At 42.3% G+C, this 15,191-nt stretch overlaps 1 protein-coding gene across 1 annotated transcript in view; it reads left to right on the top strand.

Annotated features, from left to right (window-relative positions):
* PEG3 (paternally expressed 3) overlaps window positions 1-8,866 on the top strand; it is a 32,520-nt gene extending 23,654 nt beyond the window's left edge. The window contains exons 8-10 of the mRNA XM_080827769.1: window positions 617-719; window positions 1,526-1,618; window positions 1,794-8,866. Coding sequence (XP_080683895.1) covers window positions 617-719; window positions 1,526-1,618; window positions 1,794-5,995 — 4,398 coding nt within the window. The 3' untranslated portion in view covers window positions 5,996-8,866. The remainder of the gene's footprint in view (window positions 1-616; window positions 720-1,525; window positions 1,619-1,793) is intronic.
* The last annotated feature ends 6,325 nt before the right edge of the window (window positions 8,867-15,191 follow it).

Genomic DNA, 15,191 nt, shown 5'->3' with positions numbered 1-15,191 from the left:
GGGTTATTTGGAACTTGTCCACACCTAGAAGAGTCCACCATGTATCCGTGTTGTACAGTGAAGGTGAGCACGGAACATAGTGAGACCTTGGAGGGAGTCTTAAGTCACAGTTGCTGACCAGTTGTCTGCTGAAACACGTTTTCCTTCTGTCCTTGCATATGCCACGTATAATTGATGTTTGGCCTGTTGAAGCTCTCCCACCAGTCCCTTTTCTCTGTGTTCGGAGTCTTAACTACTTAAGGTTCCACCCAAGTCCTTCTACAAAACCCTGAGCTGTCCTTCTACCAAAGCTATTTAACACTGATTATCTGTACCCCACTTTATTGTTTATTGTTCTCTAATTGTTTCATGAGTCTTTTCTCTCCAACCAAATTATAAGCTGCATGAGGGCAAGGAATATGTGTCATACGTCTTTTGGATCTTCCTCAGAGTATAGCGCCAAGGTAGGTACAAAGTAGGTCCGTAGTAAAACTTGCCTGGGATCACTCAGAACCCCAAACACTGTGAGCACTTTCTACATATCTTTGTATGTGTAGCACCCATGTTGCCAGAATTCTTCTCTCTTTTGGATGCCTGTGGAAAGACTCCATTGAGAGGTCTGTGTTTGGTATTTTAGGATGCAGTGTCATACCAGGACGTTGTGAACCTGACTGAGGACAGGAAGCCTCAGAACCCGATTCAGGACAACATGGAGAACTATAGGAAGCTGCTCTCCTTGGGTAAGCAGGTGCTTCTGTCAGTTACTTCAGACCTAGTCACTGAAGCTTTTTGTCACCTTATTCTTGAAGCTGCAGGATATTAGAATTGATGTTAATATATTTGGACTTTAAGGGCAATAAGAAGGCTTTGAATATTTCAAGGAGAGAAGTAAATGATGAGATTTATGTTTTTGAGAAATCATTCTGGCTTTGGGTGAAAAGCGTATTGTACAAGGTAGAAGAGAATGGGGAGATGTCTCTTGCCACAAGAGTTGGCACTTTTTTCTAGAGAGGTGGCAGTGAAGATTTTTAAATACAGAAGTAAAATGGGATCCTGAGTTCCCGTTTGGACTGTCCTTGAAGTCCTCTAGCTCCAGTCATAGCGGGCACTTGGCTATGCAGGTCTGATGCTGGGGAGAGAGCTGTGCGAGGCGGTGGAGTTCAGAGAACAGCTGGAGAAAAGAGTCAAGGAAGAAGAGAACCATGGAGGCCAGTGAAAAAGAGGGTGTCGGGATTTCAAAGGATATGAAAGGGTGAAGACTAAAAAGGATGCATTGGATTTAAGGACATGGGTGGTCTCTCTACAGATTTCTAGGTGGAGTTGGGAGAATTAATTAAAATGCAGGCTAGAATGGACTGAGAAGTGGACAGTGAGGATGTGGGACTGCGCATAGGACTGTTCATAGACATAGGGACTGTTCAAGGCGTTGGGTATGAGCTACCTCCTTTAGTGGTTTGTAGGAAGGTAGGCACTATCTCGTGTTGAGTCTTGTACCCAACCTGATTGCAGCTGTATAAGCCATAACTCATATCATTCTTGTGAACAGGGGTTCAGCTTGCCGAAGATGATGGTCACTCCCATATGACACAAGGCCATTCATCAAGGTCAAAGAGAAGTGCCTACCCGAGCACCAGTCGAGGTAAGCACTAGGCAGATCCCAGCTAGTGGCCACTTTAGGTAGTGAGATGGGAGCTGTACCTACACACTGGTAAATCTCTTACATTTTGTATTCACACCATCATCTCAGAAGTCCCACTGTTACTTTGCACATGTACAGGGACTAGGGAGTGTTTACATTTGGGGTTTCTTTTCAGGTCTGAAAACCATGCCTGAAACCAAAAAGTCAACCCATCGGCGGGGAATTTGTGAAGATGAATCTTCCCACGGGGTGATAATGGAAAAATTCATCAAGGATGTTTCACGAAACTCCAAATCGGGAAGGGCCAGGGACTCTAATGATCGGTCACAGAGGTTCCCCAGAAGGCCAGACAATGATTGGAAAGAAGCTTCATTCAACAAGAGGGAGTCGGTGATTCAGGAGAGGGGCTATGAAGGGAATGCTTTTGGGGGAAGCTATAATTGTAACTCAAGTCTTGTTTCCAAAAAGAGAGTTCTTGAAAGAAAAAGGCGCTATCAGTTTGACACAGATGGGAAGGGCTCAGTTCATGAGCAGAAAGGCTGTGCAAGGAAGAGACCTTTTGAATGTAGTGAAATGAGAAAAGCCATGAGCATGAGCAGTCTTAGCGCCCCCTCCTTCACCGAGTCGCACCCACTTGATTTTGGGGCAATGTCCTATGTGTGTGATGAGTGTGGGAGGTCTTTCAGTGTGATTTCAGAATTTGTTGAACATCAGATCATGCATACTAGAGAGAATCTCTATGAGTATGGCGAATCGTTTATTCACAGTGTGGCTGTCAGTGAGGTTCAGAAAAGCCAGGCTGGGGGGAAACGCTTTGAATGTAAGGAGTGTGGAGAAACCTTCAATAAGAGTGCCGCCCTTGCTGAACATCGGAAAATTCATGCTAGAGAGCATCTTGCAGAATGTAATGATGAAGAGTACGAGGAGCCCTTCATGCCTAGCCCAACCTTCAGTGAGCTTCAGAAAATATATGGAAAGGATAAATTTTATGAATGTAAGGTGTGTAAGGAAACCTTCCTTCATAGTTCTGCCCTGATTGAACACCAGAAAACGCATGGTAAAGATGACAAAGATAATGAGCGTGGGGAAGCCTTTAAACCTAGCCCACCCTTTAATGAGGTTCAGAAAATGTATGGTAAAGAGAAAATGTATGAATGTAAGGTGTGCGGGGAGACTTTCCATCATAGCTCATCCCTGAAAGAACATCAGAAGATCCATACTAGAGGAAACCTATTCGAAAATAAGGGTAAAGTGTGTGAGGAAACCTTTATTCCTGGTCAGTCCCTTAAAAGGCGTCAGAAATCTTACTCCAAAGAGAAGCTCTATGACTTTAAAGATGGTGGGGATGCCTTTAGGCAAAGCTCAGACCTCGGTGAGCATCAGAAAATTCATTCTCGAAAGAACCTCTATGAAGGCAGAGGGTACGAGAAGTCTGTCATTCATAGCGTGCCCTTCACTGAATCTCAGAAGAGTCACACTATAACAAGACCACCTGAAAGCGAGGAGGATGAGAAGGCGTTCACCATCAGCTCTAACCCTGATGATGGCCAGAAGATTCCTACTAAAGAAAATCCCTGTGAGAGAAAACCGTATGAGAGGTCTGTTATTCATAGCGTAGCCTTTGCTAAAGCTCAGAAAAGTTACAGTGCAGTGGGGCCCAGTAAACCACAAGTGATTGCAGAGTCTGCCCAGAGCTCAGGTGTTACTGAACATCAGAAAGTCCATGCTGGAGAGAATTCCGAAGGAAAGAAATACGAAAGGTCTGTTATCCATAGCTTAGCTTCTTTCAGGCCTCCCCAAAATTGCAATGGAAATGAAGTTGTTGAATGTGATGAGAAGGGAGAATCCTCCGCTCAAATTTCCGACCCTCGTGATAAGCAACAGAAAACTCCTGCCAGAGAGAACCCTTATGAAGGGGCTAAGAGTAACAACTACAAGGACTCTGTTATACAAAGTGTGTCCCGTATTGAACCTCCGAGAAGTCTGACTAGTCAGGGGTCCAGTGAATCGTCTGTTCCCAGCTCCAATGTCCGTGAACATCAGAAGGCTCGTGCTAAAAAAAAAAACATTGAGCGTAGAAACCATGAGACGTCTGTAATTCACTCCCTACGTTTTGGTGACCCTCATACATTTCGCCCTAGAGAGAGATTCTATGAATGTCCAGTGTGTGGAGAATCCTTTGTTCGTAGTTCCGACCTCACCGAGCATCAGAAGATTCATGATAGAAAGAAGCCCTCTGGAAGTAAAAACTATGAACGATCTGTAATTCGCAGCTTAGCCTCTACTGACCCCCAGACAAGTTATGCTGAACAAGCACAGACAAGTTACGCTGAACACCCAGGGCAGATGAGGTACTCTGAACAACCAGCGCAGACAAGTTACGCTAAACCCCCAACGCCGGCGAGTTCCACTAAACCCCCAGCGCCGACGAGTTACCCTAAACAAACAGGGCCGACAAATTACATTGCACACCCAGTGCAGATAAGTTACCCTGAAAACCCCATGCAGATGAGTTACATTAAACAAACAGCACCACTGAGTTTCACTAAAGAACCAGCACCGCTGAGTTTCATTAAAGAACCCGCAGCGCTGAGTTTCCTTAAAGAACCAGCACCACTGAGTTTCATTAAACAGGCAGCATCACTGAGTTTCATTAAACAGCCAGCATCACTGAGTTACACTGAAGAGCAAGCGCAGACGAGTTACGCCGAACAGCAGGTGCGCAACAAATGTAAGGAGTGCGGGGACTGCTTCGCCACCATTGAAGAGCTTGGGGCACATCAGAAGATCTATGCCCGAGAAGAATTCCATGGCCGGAAGCTCTTTGGAAACTCTGTTATTCAGGGCATAGGCCTTGATGGGCCTCGGCAGGTAGAGCCTCGGCCCGATGACCCTCAGCAGGATGACCCAGATGAGCAGGACGAGCAGGATGAGCCTGAAGACGCAATCTATGGATGTAAGGACTGTGGACTGGGCTTTGCAGACCGCGCAGACCTGAAGGATCATCAGAAGGTTCATGGCAGAGAGTATCTCATTGATAGTCGTGAGTACACACATTCTGTAATCCATACCCATTCTGTCAGCGAATATCAGAAAGATTATATTGGGGAGCAGCTCTACGAATGCCCTGCCTGTGGGGAATCTTTTGTTCACAGCTCGTTCCTTTTTGAGCATCAGAAAATCCATGAGCAAGATCAGTTCTTCGGCCATAGAAGGTATGAGGAGCCTTTTATGCAACCCTTGGTCATTAACCCACGGAGGCCTCGTGCCCCACAGAAGAATCCTCCTGCAGGAACATCCCTTCAGTGCCACGTGTGTGGACAAGACTTCATTCATGGCTCTGTCCTTAGTGAACATATGAGAATTCACACTGGTGAGGATTTCCCGGAGCAGGACCAGCGAAGGGAGGATGCAGTCAGCCCGGGCTTGGCCCTTACTGAGTTTCAGAGAAGTCAGACCGAAGAGAAACACTATGAATGTAAAACGTGCGGAGAATCCTTCCTCAATCAGTCAGACCTTAGGGAGCACATGAGAGTTCATGAGAAAGATGAGCCCTATGATTATGGGGCCTCCTTTGTTCACACCTCGTTTCTCACTGAGCCCCCTAAAAGAGATTCGCCATTCTATGAATGCAAGGACTGTGGGAAGTCCTTCATTCACAACACAGTCCTCACAAAACATCAGAAGCTTCATCTTGAAGAGGAAGAAGAAGAAGGAACCCAGGAGGTGGAAGCCAATGTCCTTGTTCCACGAGAAGTTCTGCGGATCCAGGGATCAAATGTAGAAGCTGCCGAGCCAGAGGTGGAGGCTGCTGAGCCAGAGGTGGAGGCCGCTGAGCCTAACGTAGAGGCCGCTGAGCCCAACGGAGAGGCCGAAGGGCCAGATGGGGAGGCTGCGGAGCCAGATGGGGAGGCCGAACAGCCCAACGGAGAGGCTGAACAGCCCAATGGAGATGCTGATGAGCCAGATGGGGCAGGGATTGAAGACCCAGAAGAAAGAGCTGAGGAGCCGGAGGGAAAGGCTGAAGAGCCAGAGGGAGATGCTGACGAGCCAGATGGGGCAGGGATCGAAGACCCAGAAGAAGAAGGTGACGATCAGGAGATCCAGGTTGAAGAACCATACTATGACTGTAGGGAGTGCGGAGAAACCTTCACCTCCAACTCAGCCTATGGTGAGCACCTGAAAACCCATGCCAGGGTGATAATATTTGAGCCTGGAAGTGTCTATGGGGAAAGTTCACGCTACACTGAACATGCCAGCACCAGCACTGGTGACAACGATAGGGCCGATGACAAGTACTTCAAATGTGATGTCTGTGGGCAGCTTTTCAGTGATCGCCTATCCCTTGCTAGACACCAGAATACTCATACTGGCTGAGAACACAAATATAAAGGTTAGAAACCTTCAATTAGAACTTGACCCCCACTAAACCAGAGACTTGAAACCAATCTATAATAGTGTCAGAAGGAAACTTACCCCGGCATGTACACACCTGACTTTCAGTATTAGACAACTCAGACTAAAAAGAGACCGAAGTGGAAACTCCTTTGGTTTTAGCTCTCCCCCATCACACATTGCTGAATGCATGTGGGAAAGCTATAGCACATACCTTTCATCTGAGTAATCTATTGGAGGGAAAATCCTAAAAGTTTTTGAGATTACAGAAATTGCCCCAGTCAAATGTAAATGACACTTCCATAACCTATATATAATGTTCCCTGCAATGTATATAAAATAGCATATCGTAGCAAAAGCAGTAATCACATATATTTGGATTTAATATGATATACGGTTTACTGTGCAGAGGTACCTTACCTGGTACTCTGATTTTTTTTTTTTTTTTGGAGGAGGAAGAGAGCAACAAATTAGAATATATTTCTAAGTATCTTAGATTCTGAGAAAGACATATTGTGCATTATTTGAACCCCATCAGTATCGTTTTGAGTAATTGTGTATTGTTCCTTACCCTTAAGTATTCCTGTAAAAGTGTAAGCATGAAAGGTAAAATGTTTTTTATTATTTGCTGTTTGAAAAGAGAAGTACTTGGAACTTCCTTTTCAGCCTTTTTGTCTACACCAACACTTTGGAACCTAATGCTGTGTAAGCCTTTACAATATGTGGATTGGCCTTCTGTGACCCAAAGTGGTTGGTTGCCACATTGTCCCTTGCAGTGATTCTCATGCAAATATATTACAAGTTGTTGTTGTTTTTTTTTTAACCAACTTGTGTGTTTGATAGTGAATTTTTAAAAGCTGAAGCTTTTCCCTTTAAATCTTATGCTTTTGCCTTTAAAGAGTGGGTTGCAACCATCACTAGATCACAGTAGTGCCTACTGATGATTGAAAACCAGAGGGAGAGGCTTTCATGTTGTAAATAAGGACGCAGGCTTACAATTTCCATCACTTCCTTTGTGCGCTTCCTGCCTTAAGTGACAAGTAGCAGCGTGGCTTCATTAGTATTATATGGCCACAAGTCAGTTTGCACCTGGATGCCCAGGAGCTAGTATCCTTAGAGCTTTCTGTCGCTTAATTCTCGTCTTCACCTGTCCGACCCTCCACCCATGTCTAACTTGCATTTTAAAAATTAAAAAAAATAAATAAAAAAAATTTTAAAAAAGCTTTCTTTACAGTCAACTTAAGCTTAACATGGACTCAGGTTCCCCAGCAGCCTTAATTTCTTTCCTTACCATCTGTTCCTCCCTCTTTCAGCCCTTCTAAGTATTTCTGAGCTATCCATTTAGTGTCACGTTTGTCTGATCACCTCAGTTTTCCACTTAATCACAAAAATTGACCTTATAGCTTGAGGTTTCCTGTGTCCTGTTCTGTGGACCACCTGTGCTCTTTTGCTTCCCCTCCCCTTGCATAATGACTATTAAATTTTTTGGCTTTGAGTTGGCTGGGAAAAAAAACTTAAAAAAAAATACTTAAGTGGATCTATAGATTAAGTGAGCAAAAGATAACAGCAGATAATTTGAGCAAGCAAAATTAATACACCTGCTGGGGGAATGCGTCTAATTCTCACTCTCCTGGATCTGCAGGGTTGGGGCTCAGAGAGTGTATGTCAGAGCTGCAGGGAATGCCAAAGTCGAGGGAGGTTGTATTGTTGAAAGCATGAAGCAGAAATGAGGAAACCAAAGAAGGGAGTCCTAATACATCACCAGATCTAGGAGGGTAAGGAAGCAGACAGAAAGAAACATGGAAAGCAAGGCTTAGAAGGCCAGGTTTGTGGGAATGAATTGAGCAGGATGTCCTGGGCAGTTAAGAAGGGGCCTTTTCAATGTAGGTGAGGGCCAGCTGCATAGAAAGACCTGAGGTTGGAAGGGACATCCAAGGAGCAATGAAGCCCCACAAAACAGGAGGACCCTGTAGATGGGAACCAGCCATTGATGTTATTGGAGTGAATTTGGATTTATCACTGTTGGCAGTATTAAACAACTTGCCAGGCTTCAGGGTGCCCGTTCCAACCTTATGTTGGTGAGAAATTGGGAGCAACTTAAATGCCAAACAGTAGGAAAATGATTACAAGAAGGTATTCATGGACTGTCATGCAGTTGTTTAAAAATGATAATCATGAAGAGTTATGTAGCAATGTGGAAGTATATTTACGGAATATTGAGTGGAAAAAGCAGGACACAGAATTATATTTATACTACAGTTATAACTGATTAAAAATGTATGCTTATAGTCAAAAGCTGTTGTGTTGTTCTTGTTGTAGGCTTATAGTTGAGCATTATTTTCTTAAATTCTTTGAATGTTCTTTACAGTAGTGTTACTAAAAAGTTTATAATCACGTTTCCATTGTGAACATAATTTGAACTCATTATCAGACACTTGGAAAATACAGAAAAGTGGAGGAAAAAAATCCATATTCCAACCATCCAAAGACAGATATACTCTTCAACATCTTGTTTATTCTTGTTTCTGTGCACAGGTTTATGATTATAACTGTGTCAAATGTGTATTCAAAATAGCTGTTATCTTTGTGGAATTATGGTTAAATACTTTTATCTTAATGTCTTCAAATGTTCCTTATAATAGTGTTCTGATAACAAAGTTTATTATGTTTGTTTACATTACAAGCATAATACATACCCAGAGAAAATATTGGAAAATACACTAAACTAGAAAAGAGAAAAAAGTCACCCATATTCCCAACACACAACAACTGCTGTTAACATCTTGATCTATTTCCTCCATCTTGTTTTAGTGCACACGCTTGTGATTATAACAGTGTTAAATATGTACGCATAAAGTCTAAAATGAAAAAAATATATGGAAAATAATTAAAATAGTGTTGTCATTGTGGGATTATGGTTAAATATATTGTCTCAAATTCCTTGAATGACCTTTGGTGTTTTGGTATTAAATCTTATGTATGTATTTCTCCATTACAAATATAATACATACTCATAGCAACCTTTGGAAAATTCAGTAAACTAGAAGAAAAGAAATTCACCCATATTCCCAACACCCAGCAACAATTGATGTTAACATCTTGATCTGTGCACCAGTCTATAATTAGGGTGTTAATGATAAGTATACATAAAGTCAAAGATGGGAAGAAATATGGAAGACAGTTAAATAGTTGTGTGGTTGTTGTGGGATTATGGTTAAATATTTTGTCTTGGTTTCTTCAAATGGTCTTTATCATAGTGTTTTGATAATCCACCTTTATCACATATATTTCCATTATAAACACTGTATGTGTTCATTATAGAAACTTTGAAGTTACAGAAATGTAGAAGAGAAACTCACCCATATTTTCACCATCCAAAGACTGTGGTTAACATCTTGACATATTTTCTTCATCTTGTTTCTGTGCACAGGTTTTTGGTTTGATAATATGGTTGTGGTTGTTCTATCTATCTGTAATAGTGTCAACAATAAAAATAAAGTTAAAAAGAAGGTATTTGTCAGTCTCTTCTTTTGTCCATTCTAAGTGTTTGGGGTTGGTAAGTGTAGTTTTTTGTTACAACTATAAATCCAAAAACTTAGTTTCTCCTTAGGCCTTTAAGTTTGGCTTACAAGTCTTACTACATTTTTAAGTATTTATTTTAAGTATTTATTTCAACAATTCCTTCTAAGAGATATTTTAATGCTACAGGATTCCGCATTTTTAACTGCACTTCTGTATATTCCAGTAGTGTTTTTAAACTTGCTAATAAACACAAGTATATTTCACTCGAGTCAGCATTTTAATTTTTAATCTCAAATATGAGATTCTTTCAAGCAAAAAAACTACAAACAAGAGTAATGCCTTAACATAAAAATGTTAATATTATGGTTTAGAATCTCTTTATTATTATTATTATTATTATTATTATCATTATTTAAGATTTTATTTGACAGTACAAGCAGGGGGAGCAGCAGGCATAGGCAGAGGGAGGAAGAAGCAGGATCCCTGCTGAGCAGGGAGCGCCATGTGGGACTCAATACCAGGACCTGGAGAACATGACCTGAGCAGAAAGCAGACGCTTAACTGACTGAGCCATCCGGGTCCCCTAGAATCTCTTTAAAGTGTCTATTCCTAACTCTTCCTCGAGGTTAAAAATCTTCAAGGGAGTCATTTCCCTTATTTTAACCTGACTTTACCCCCCCAAGCATCTCATGCAATTTGGTGGGTTAATTTTGGTGGGAGGTAATTTTTAAACATGCCTGTAATTCTGTTATGGTCAGAGATTTTTGGCCAGGTTGCTAGCTGGATCCCTGTTGGCTAGGACTGTGGTTTGCATCTTACCCAATTTGGAATTGCTGTGTCCTTGACTCCATGACACAAAGGAGGTGGTTATATACTTGACTCCTTCTAATCTGCATGTCACATGATTGGATTCTACGCCTCAGGATATAAAAATGTGATTTTCATTTAATTCTAACTACTCTGGAATTTGACAGTGGGAGAGTCCTGGGTTCTTTCATTTTATTAGAAATGAGCTTATTTATATTAAAATGAAAGCCCACTACGCTATGGTTATCTCTTGTGAAGTCTGACTCCTCAGTCACAGCTTTGATGGCCCTTCTGTGGTGAGGGGTTATCAGCATAGGTCAGGGTGAGAGGGTCAGTTCTCTTAAGATTGATTTCCTGAAGCGTATATTACAAAAGGAAGTAGAGAAAAGGAATTAAGTGAAGGTCATCGGGTTGCCTGACCAGCACTTTCACACTTCGCAATTCCTCCACTGTGTGTCTGTTGTAGCGGTAACCATGCTCCAGCCCCACATTTATTCCACGAAATCTCAGCAGATAGGTGCCCTTGGGCTCCCAGTGTGTAGTCAGACTCAGACTAAGGGCTACCTGAGAGCTCATAGGTTGGGGCTGGGTGTGCTGAGGAACAAATGGGTCTGGAATTAGGCCATGTAACTGAAAGGAAGCTTGGCCCCTGGCGCCTCACTCACCCCAGTACCTTGTGGGTTCTGGCTGATCTGCCCACTTTTGGGTTTCCTAAGAACTCCTGTATCTTTAACCTTCCTTTCGCATGAGGTGGCTTTGTTATTGAGGCAGTTTTTGCTCTTTTCACGAAGCAAAAAACTCTTCCTCTTTCTGGAGACTACTCAGTTTTGTGGGAATGCCATAGTGCCCTGCCCCTACCTCAGCCAAAGACTGAGCCTGGTGCCTCTTGGGCTCCCTGAGCAGAAGGACACAGCACACGTCATTCCAGTGGTAGCCCTGACTCGTTGTTCCTGCACAGATAGAGCTGTTCTGGTAACTGTCCTTCTTGAGAACCCTTTAGTTTTTCCTTTGATTTTCTGGGCTACCCAGTATCCTCCCAATCTACTCATTATTTGCTTTACTTGGCCAATGTTTGTTATTTGCAACCCAAAAGAGCCCTAACTGATAGAGAGCTTCATACCAGAGAGTGGGTTGGAGATAATAAACATGAGGGAAATATGAGATACTCTGAATTCAAATTTGGGCCTTGGGGTGGAAAACTAGAAGAACAAGGCATGTGGTGGTACAATATCTAAATACTGCTGTGATTGCCTTCTGGACTCACCTCTGCTTGGGGTGAAGGGCTTTAATAGCCGTCATCATAGACAAGTTCAGGAACTCTGAGTGTCAAGATCAGAGGTATGGAAGGGTTTCTAGAAACACCTTGATCGTGCAGGTCACTGACTTACTCAGTTAAATTGATAGCCTAGCTCTATTTGTAACATGAAAAGTTTGGGTGGCCCTAGAGAAACAGGATCCTGGCAGTTGTAGTGGTGGTACGTAGGAGGCTTGGAAAGACTTGAGACAACTGAAGCTCCAACCCCTTTGAAACATGCCTCGTTTTACCACTTCCCTCCCACACAAAAGAAAGTTGAGGGGGTGCCTGTGGGAGGGGCAGCAGTTGAAATGTTCTATGATCTCCATAGTGAGGGGAGGTCCCTGAGTGTTGAAAAGGGGGCCACTTCCCATAGGAGGATGGCTGGTATAATGCGATCCTGGGGGGAGTAGACACACAAACTTGGGCGTGATGCCCCCCAAATAATTCATATGACAAAATAAGCAAAAATGTAGGTTCAAAAGAGGTGGTCAAGGGCCACCCTACTGGAGTCAGAACTTCTTTGGGTCAGTTTGTAAACACGTAAGGGAGAGTCCAGACACCTTTGAGGAAGGACTCTGCTATGTCTGATACTTCTGCCTTCCACCTAGCAAAGGGACCTGCAGCCTTTTACATAGATAATCCATTTGTTGACAAAGAAAACTTCCAAGGACCAGTGGATGTGGCACCTAAACAAATTATTGGGGCTCAGAACATTGGTGACTTGAAGAACAATTATAAATATAACATGCTGTCTGTGGGGAAGCCAGCTACTGAGAACTGGGCTCTGCACATCTTAGTTACACCTGCCAAATTCTTCACTTGGTTTAAGTCAGTCCTCCCTGCAAAGGCATGAATGAGAAAGAACCCAGGACTGGTTCTATATCCACCCCACACCAGCCAGAAGTCTGGGGGCAGGTGCATCACACTGAGCCCCTTTTATCATTGATAGGCAATGGTTTATCCTTAACGGAATAGAAAATTGTTTTGGGTTTAGACTTTTCTTTCTCTGCCCATCCACCTCTTAACATCTGTGGGCTTGCTGCATGCTTTAAACACCACTTTTGTACTATTATGTAGCAGTCATCGATTGCAATCATGTTGCATAATCACCAACCACAAACCTGAAAACACACAATAAATATTTGTTTCCCATACATCTAGGATCAGCTCAAGATTGGCTAGGAGACTCTTCTTACCTTAGCTGGGCTTGTTTCTTATGCCTGGGGGTTGGCTGGCTGTCAGGTAATGTAGGCTTGTTATAGTTGGGGTGGTAGGCCCTTAGCTACATGTCTCTTATCCTCCTGAGACTAGTGGACTACTTCCTTATGGTAATAGGAGAAGTATAGTGTCACTGGGTGGCTCAGTGGGTTAAGCCTCTGCCTTCGGCTCAGGTCATGGTCTCGGGGTTCTGGGATCGAGCCCCGCATCAGGCTCTCTCTGCGGGCAGGGAGCCTGCTTCACCCTCTCTCTGCCTGACTCTCTGCCTACTTGTGATCTCTCTCTCTATCTGTCAAATAAATAAAATATTTACAAAAAATAGAAGTATAGTTCAAAACAATCACCTTTCAAAAGCTCAGTGAGATAGGGGTGCTGGCTGGCTCATTTGGAGGAGTGTGGGACTCTTGATCTCTGGGTCATGAGTTCAAGCCCCACCTTGAGGGTAAAGATTACTTGAAAAAATAAAAATATAAAATTTTAGGGGTGCCTGGGTGGCTCAGTCAGTTAAGTGTCTGTCTTTGGCTCAGGTCATGATCCCATGGTCCTGGGATCGAGCCCCGCATCAGTCTCTCTGCTCAGCAGGGAACCTGCTTCTCCCTCTTTCTCTGCCTGAAGCTCTACCTGCTTGTGCTCTCTCTCTCTCTTCTCTTTGTAAAATAAATAAATAAAATATTACAGATATAAGATTTTATATATATATTTGCAAATATATATGATTTTTATATATATCATATTTTATTATATTTTGTAATATATAAGATAGATATATATATATATATATATATATAAACTTTAAAAAATTTTCGGTGAGAAGAGAACATGGATAGACAGCTCAGTGAAATCAGGAAAATGGTACAACAAACAATATCAACTAAGACATAGAAACAAACAATCAAAATCCAAACACTGGATATGAAGAATACAATAATTGAACTGAAAAATGCATGAGTGGGGTTCAAAAGCAGACTTGATCAAATAGAAGAAAAAAATGAGTAAACCTGAAGACAAAGTCATTCAAAATGATTCAGAGGAATAAAAAGAATGAAAAAGAGTGAAGACAGCCTAAAGGGTTTATAGGACTTCAAAAATGAACAAATATACACATAATGGGAAGGAAGGGAAGGGAAGAGAGAGAAAGAGAAGCAGAAAACCATTTTAAGGAAAAATGGCTGAAATTTTCCCAATTCTGGGGAAGCAAATAAACATCCAGACTCACAAAGCTCAAAGAATTCCAAATAGGTTGAATTTTAAAAGATCTACACCAAGACACAAAATAATCATATTCTCCAAAGCCAAAGAAAAAGAGACTTGCCACAAACTAGATAGCCCCAGATTTCTCTGCAGAAGCTTTGCAGGCCAGAAGTAAATGGGATGACAGAGTCAAAAGTGCTGAAAGGAAAAAACTGCCAGTCAAGACTACTATACCTGACAAAGCTGTCCTTCAGAACTGAAGGAAGATAAGGGCTTCCGAGATAAGGCTTACGTCACCACTTGACCTGCCTTACAAGAAATGCCAGAGACAGTTCTTCGAGCTAAAATGAAAAAAGACACAAATTAGCAGTATGAAAACATATGAATATACAATTCACTGGTGAAGGTAAGTATATTAGTTAAATACAGAGTACTCTAATACTGCTATTAGGTGGTGTATAAATCACTTTCAATTCTTGTATAAAAGTTAAAAGACAAAAGCATTAAGAAATAATTATAATGACAATAACTTAGGTAGTCCATATAAAAAGGTGTAAATGATAATATCAATCACAAAATGCATGGGGAAGAGTGAAAGTATAGTTTTTCTGTGCAAAGTCAAGTTGTTCTCAGCTTAAAGTAGACTGTTGAAACTATAAGATGTTTTAGGTAAGCTTCTTGATAAAAACAATTTTTAAAAAATGGATAAACAGGGGCAACCTGGGTGGCTCAGTCAGTTAAGCCTCTGCCTTCGGCTAGATCATGATCCCAGGGTCCTGGGATTGAGACCCATGTCGGGCTCCCTACTCAGCAGGAGCCTGCAGCTCCCTCTCGTTCCCACTCATGCTCTCTCTCGCTGTTCTTTCACTATCTCTGTCAAATAAATAATAACATTGAAAACACAACAGGGACACCTGGGTGGCTCAGTCAGTTAAGCCTCTGCCTCTGGCTCAGGTCATGATCCCAGGGTCCTGGGACTGAGCCCCCATTGGACTTCCTGCTCAGTGGGGAGCCTCTCCCTCTCCCTCTGCCATTCACCCTGATTGTGCTCTCTGGCTCTCTCTCTCTATCAAATAACTAAATAAAATCTTAAAAATTAATAAAATAAAAAATAAAAAGAAATCCCAATGCTTCTAAAAAAAT

This window comes from Martes martes (assembly GCF_963455335.1).
Source record: "Martes martes genome assembly, chromosome: 17".
Lineage (NCBI taxonomy): Eukaryota > Metazoa > Chordata > Mammalia > Carnivora > Mustelidae > Martes > Martes martes.
Note: the sequence above shows the minus strand (reverse complement) of the source record. Positions and strands in the feature narration are given on the sequence as shown.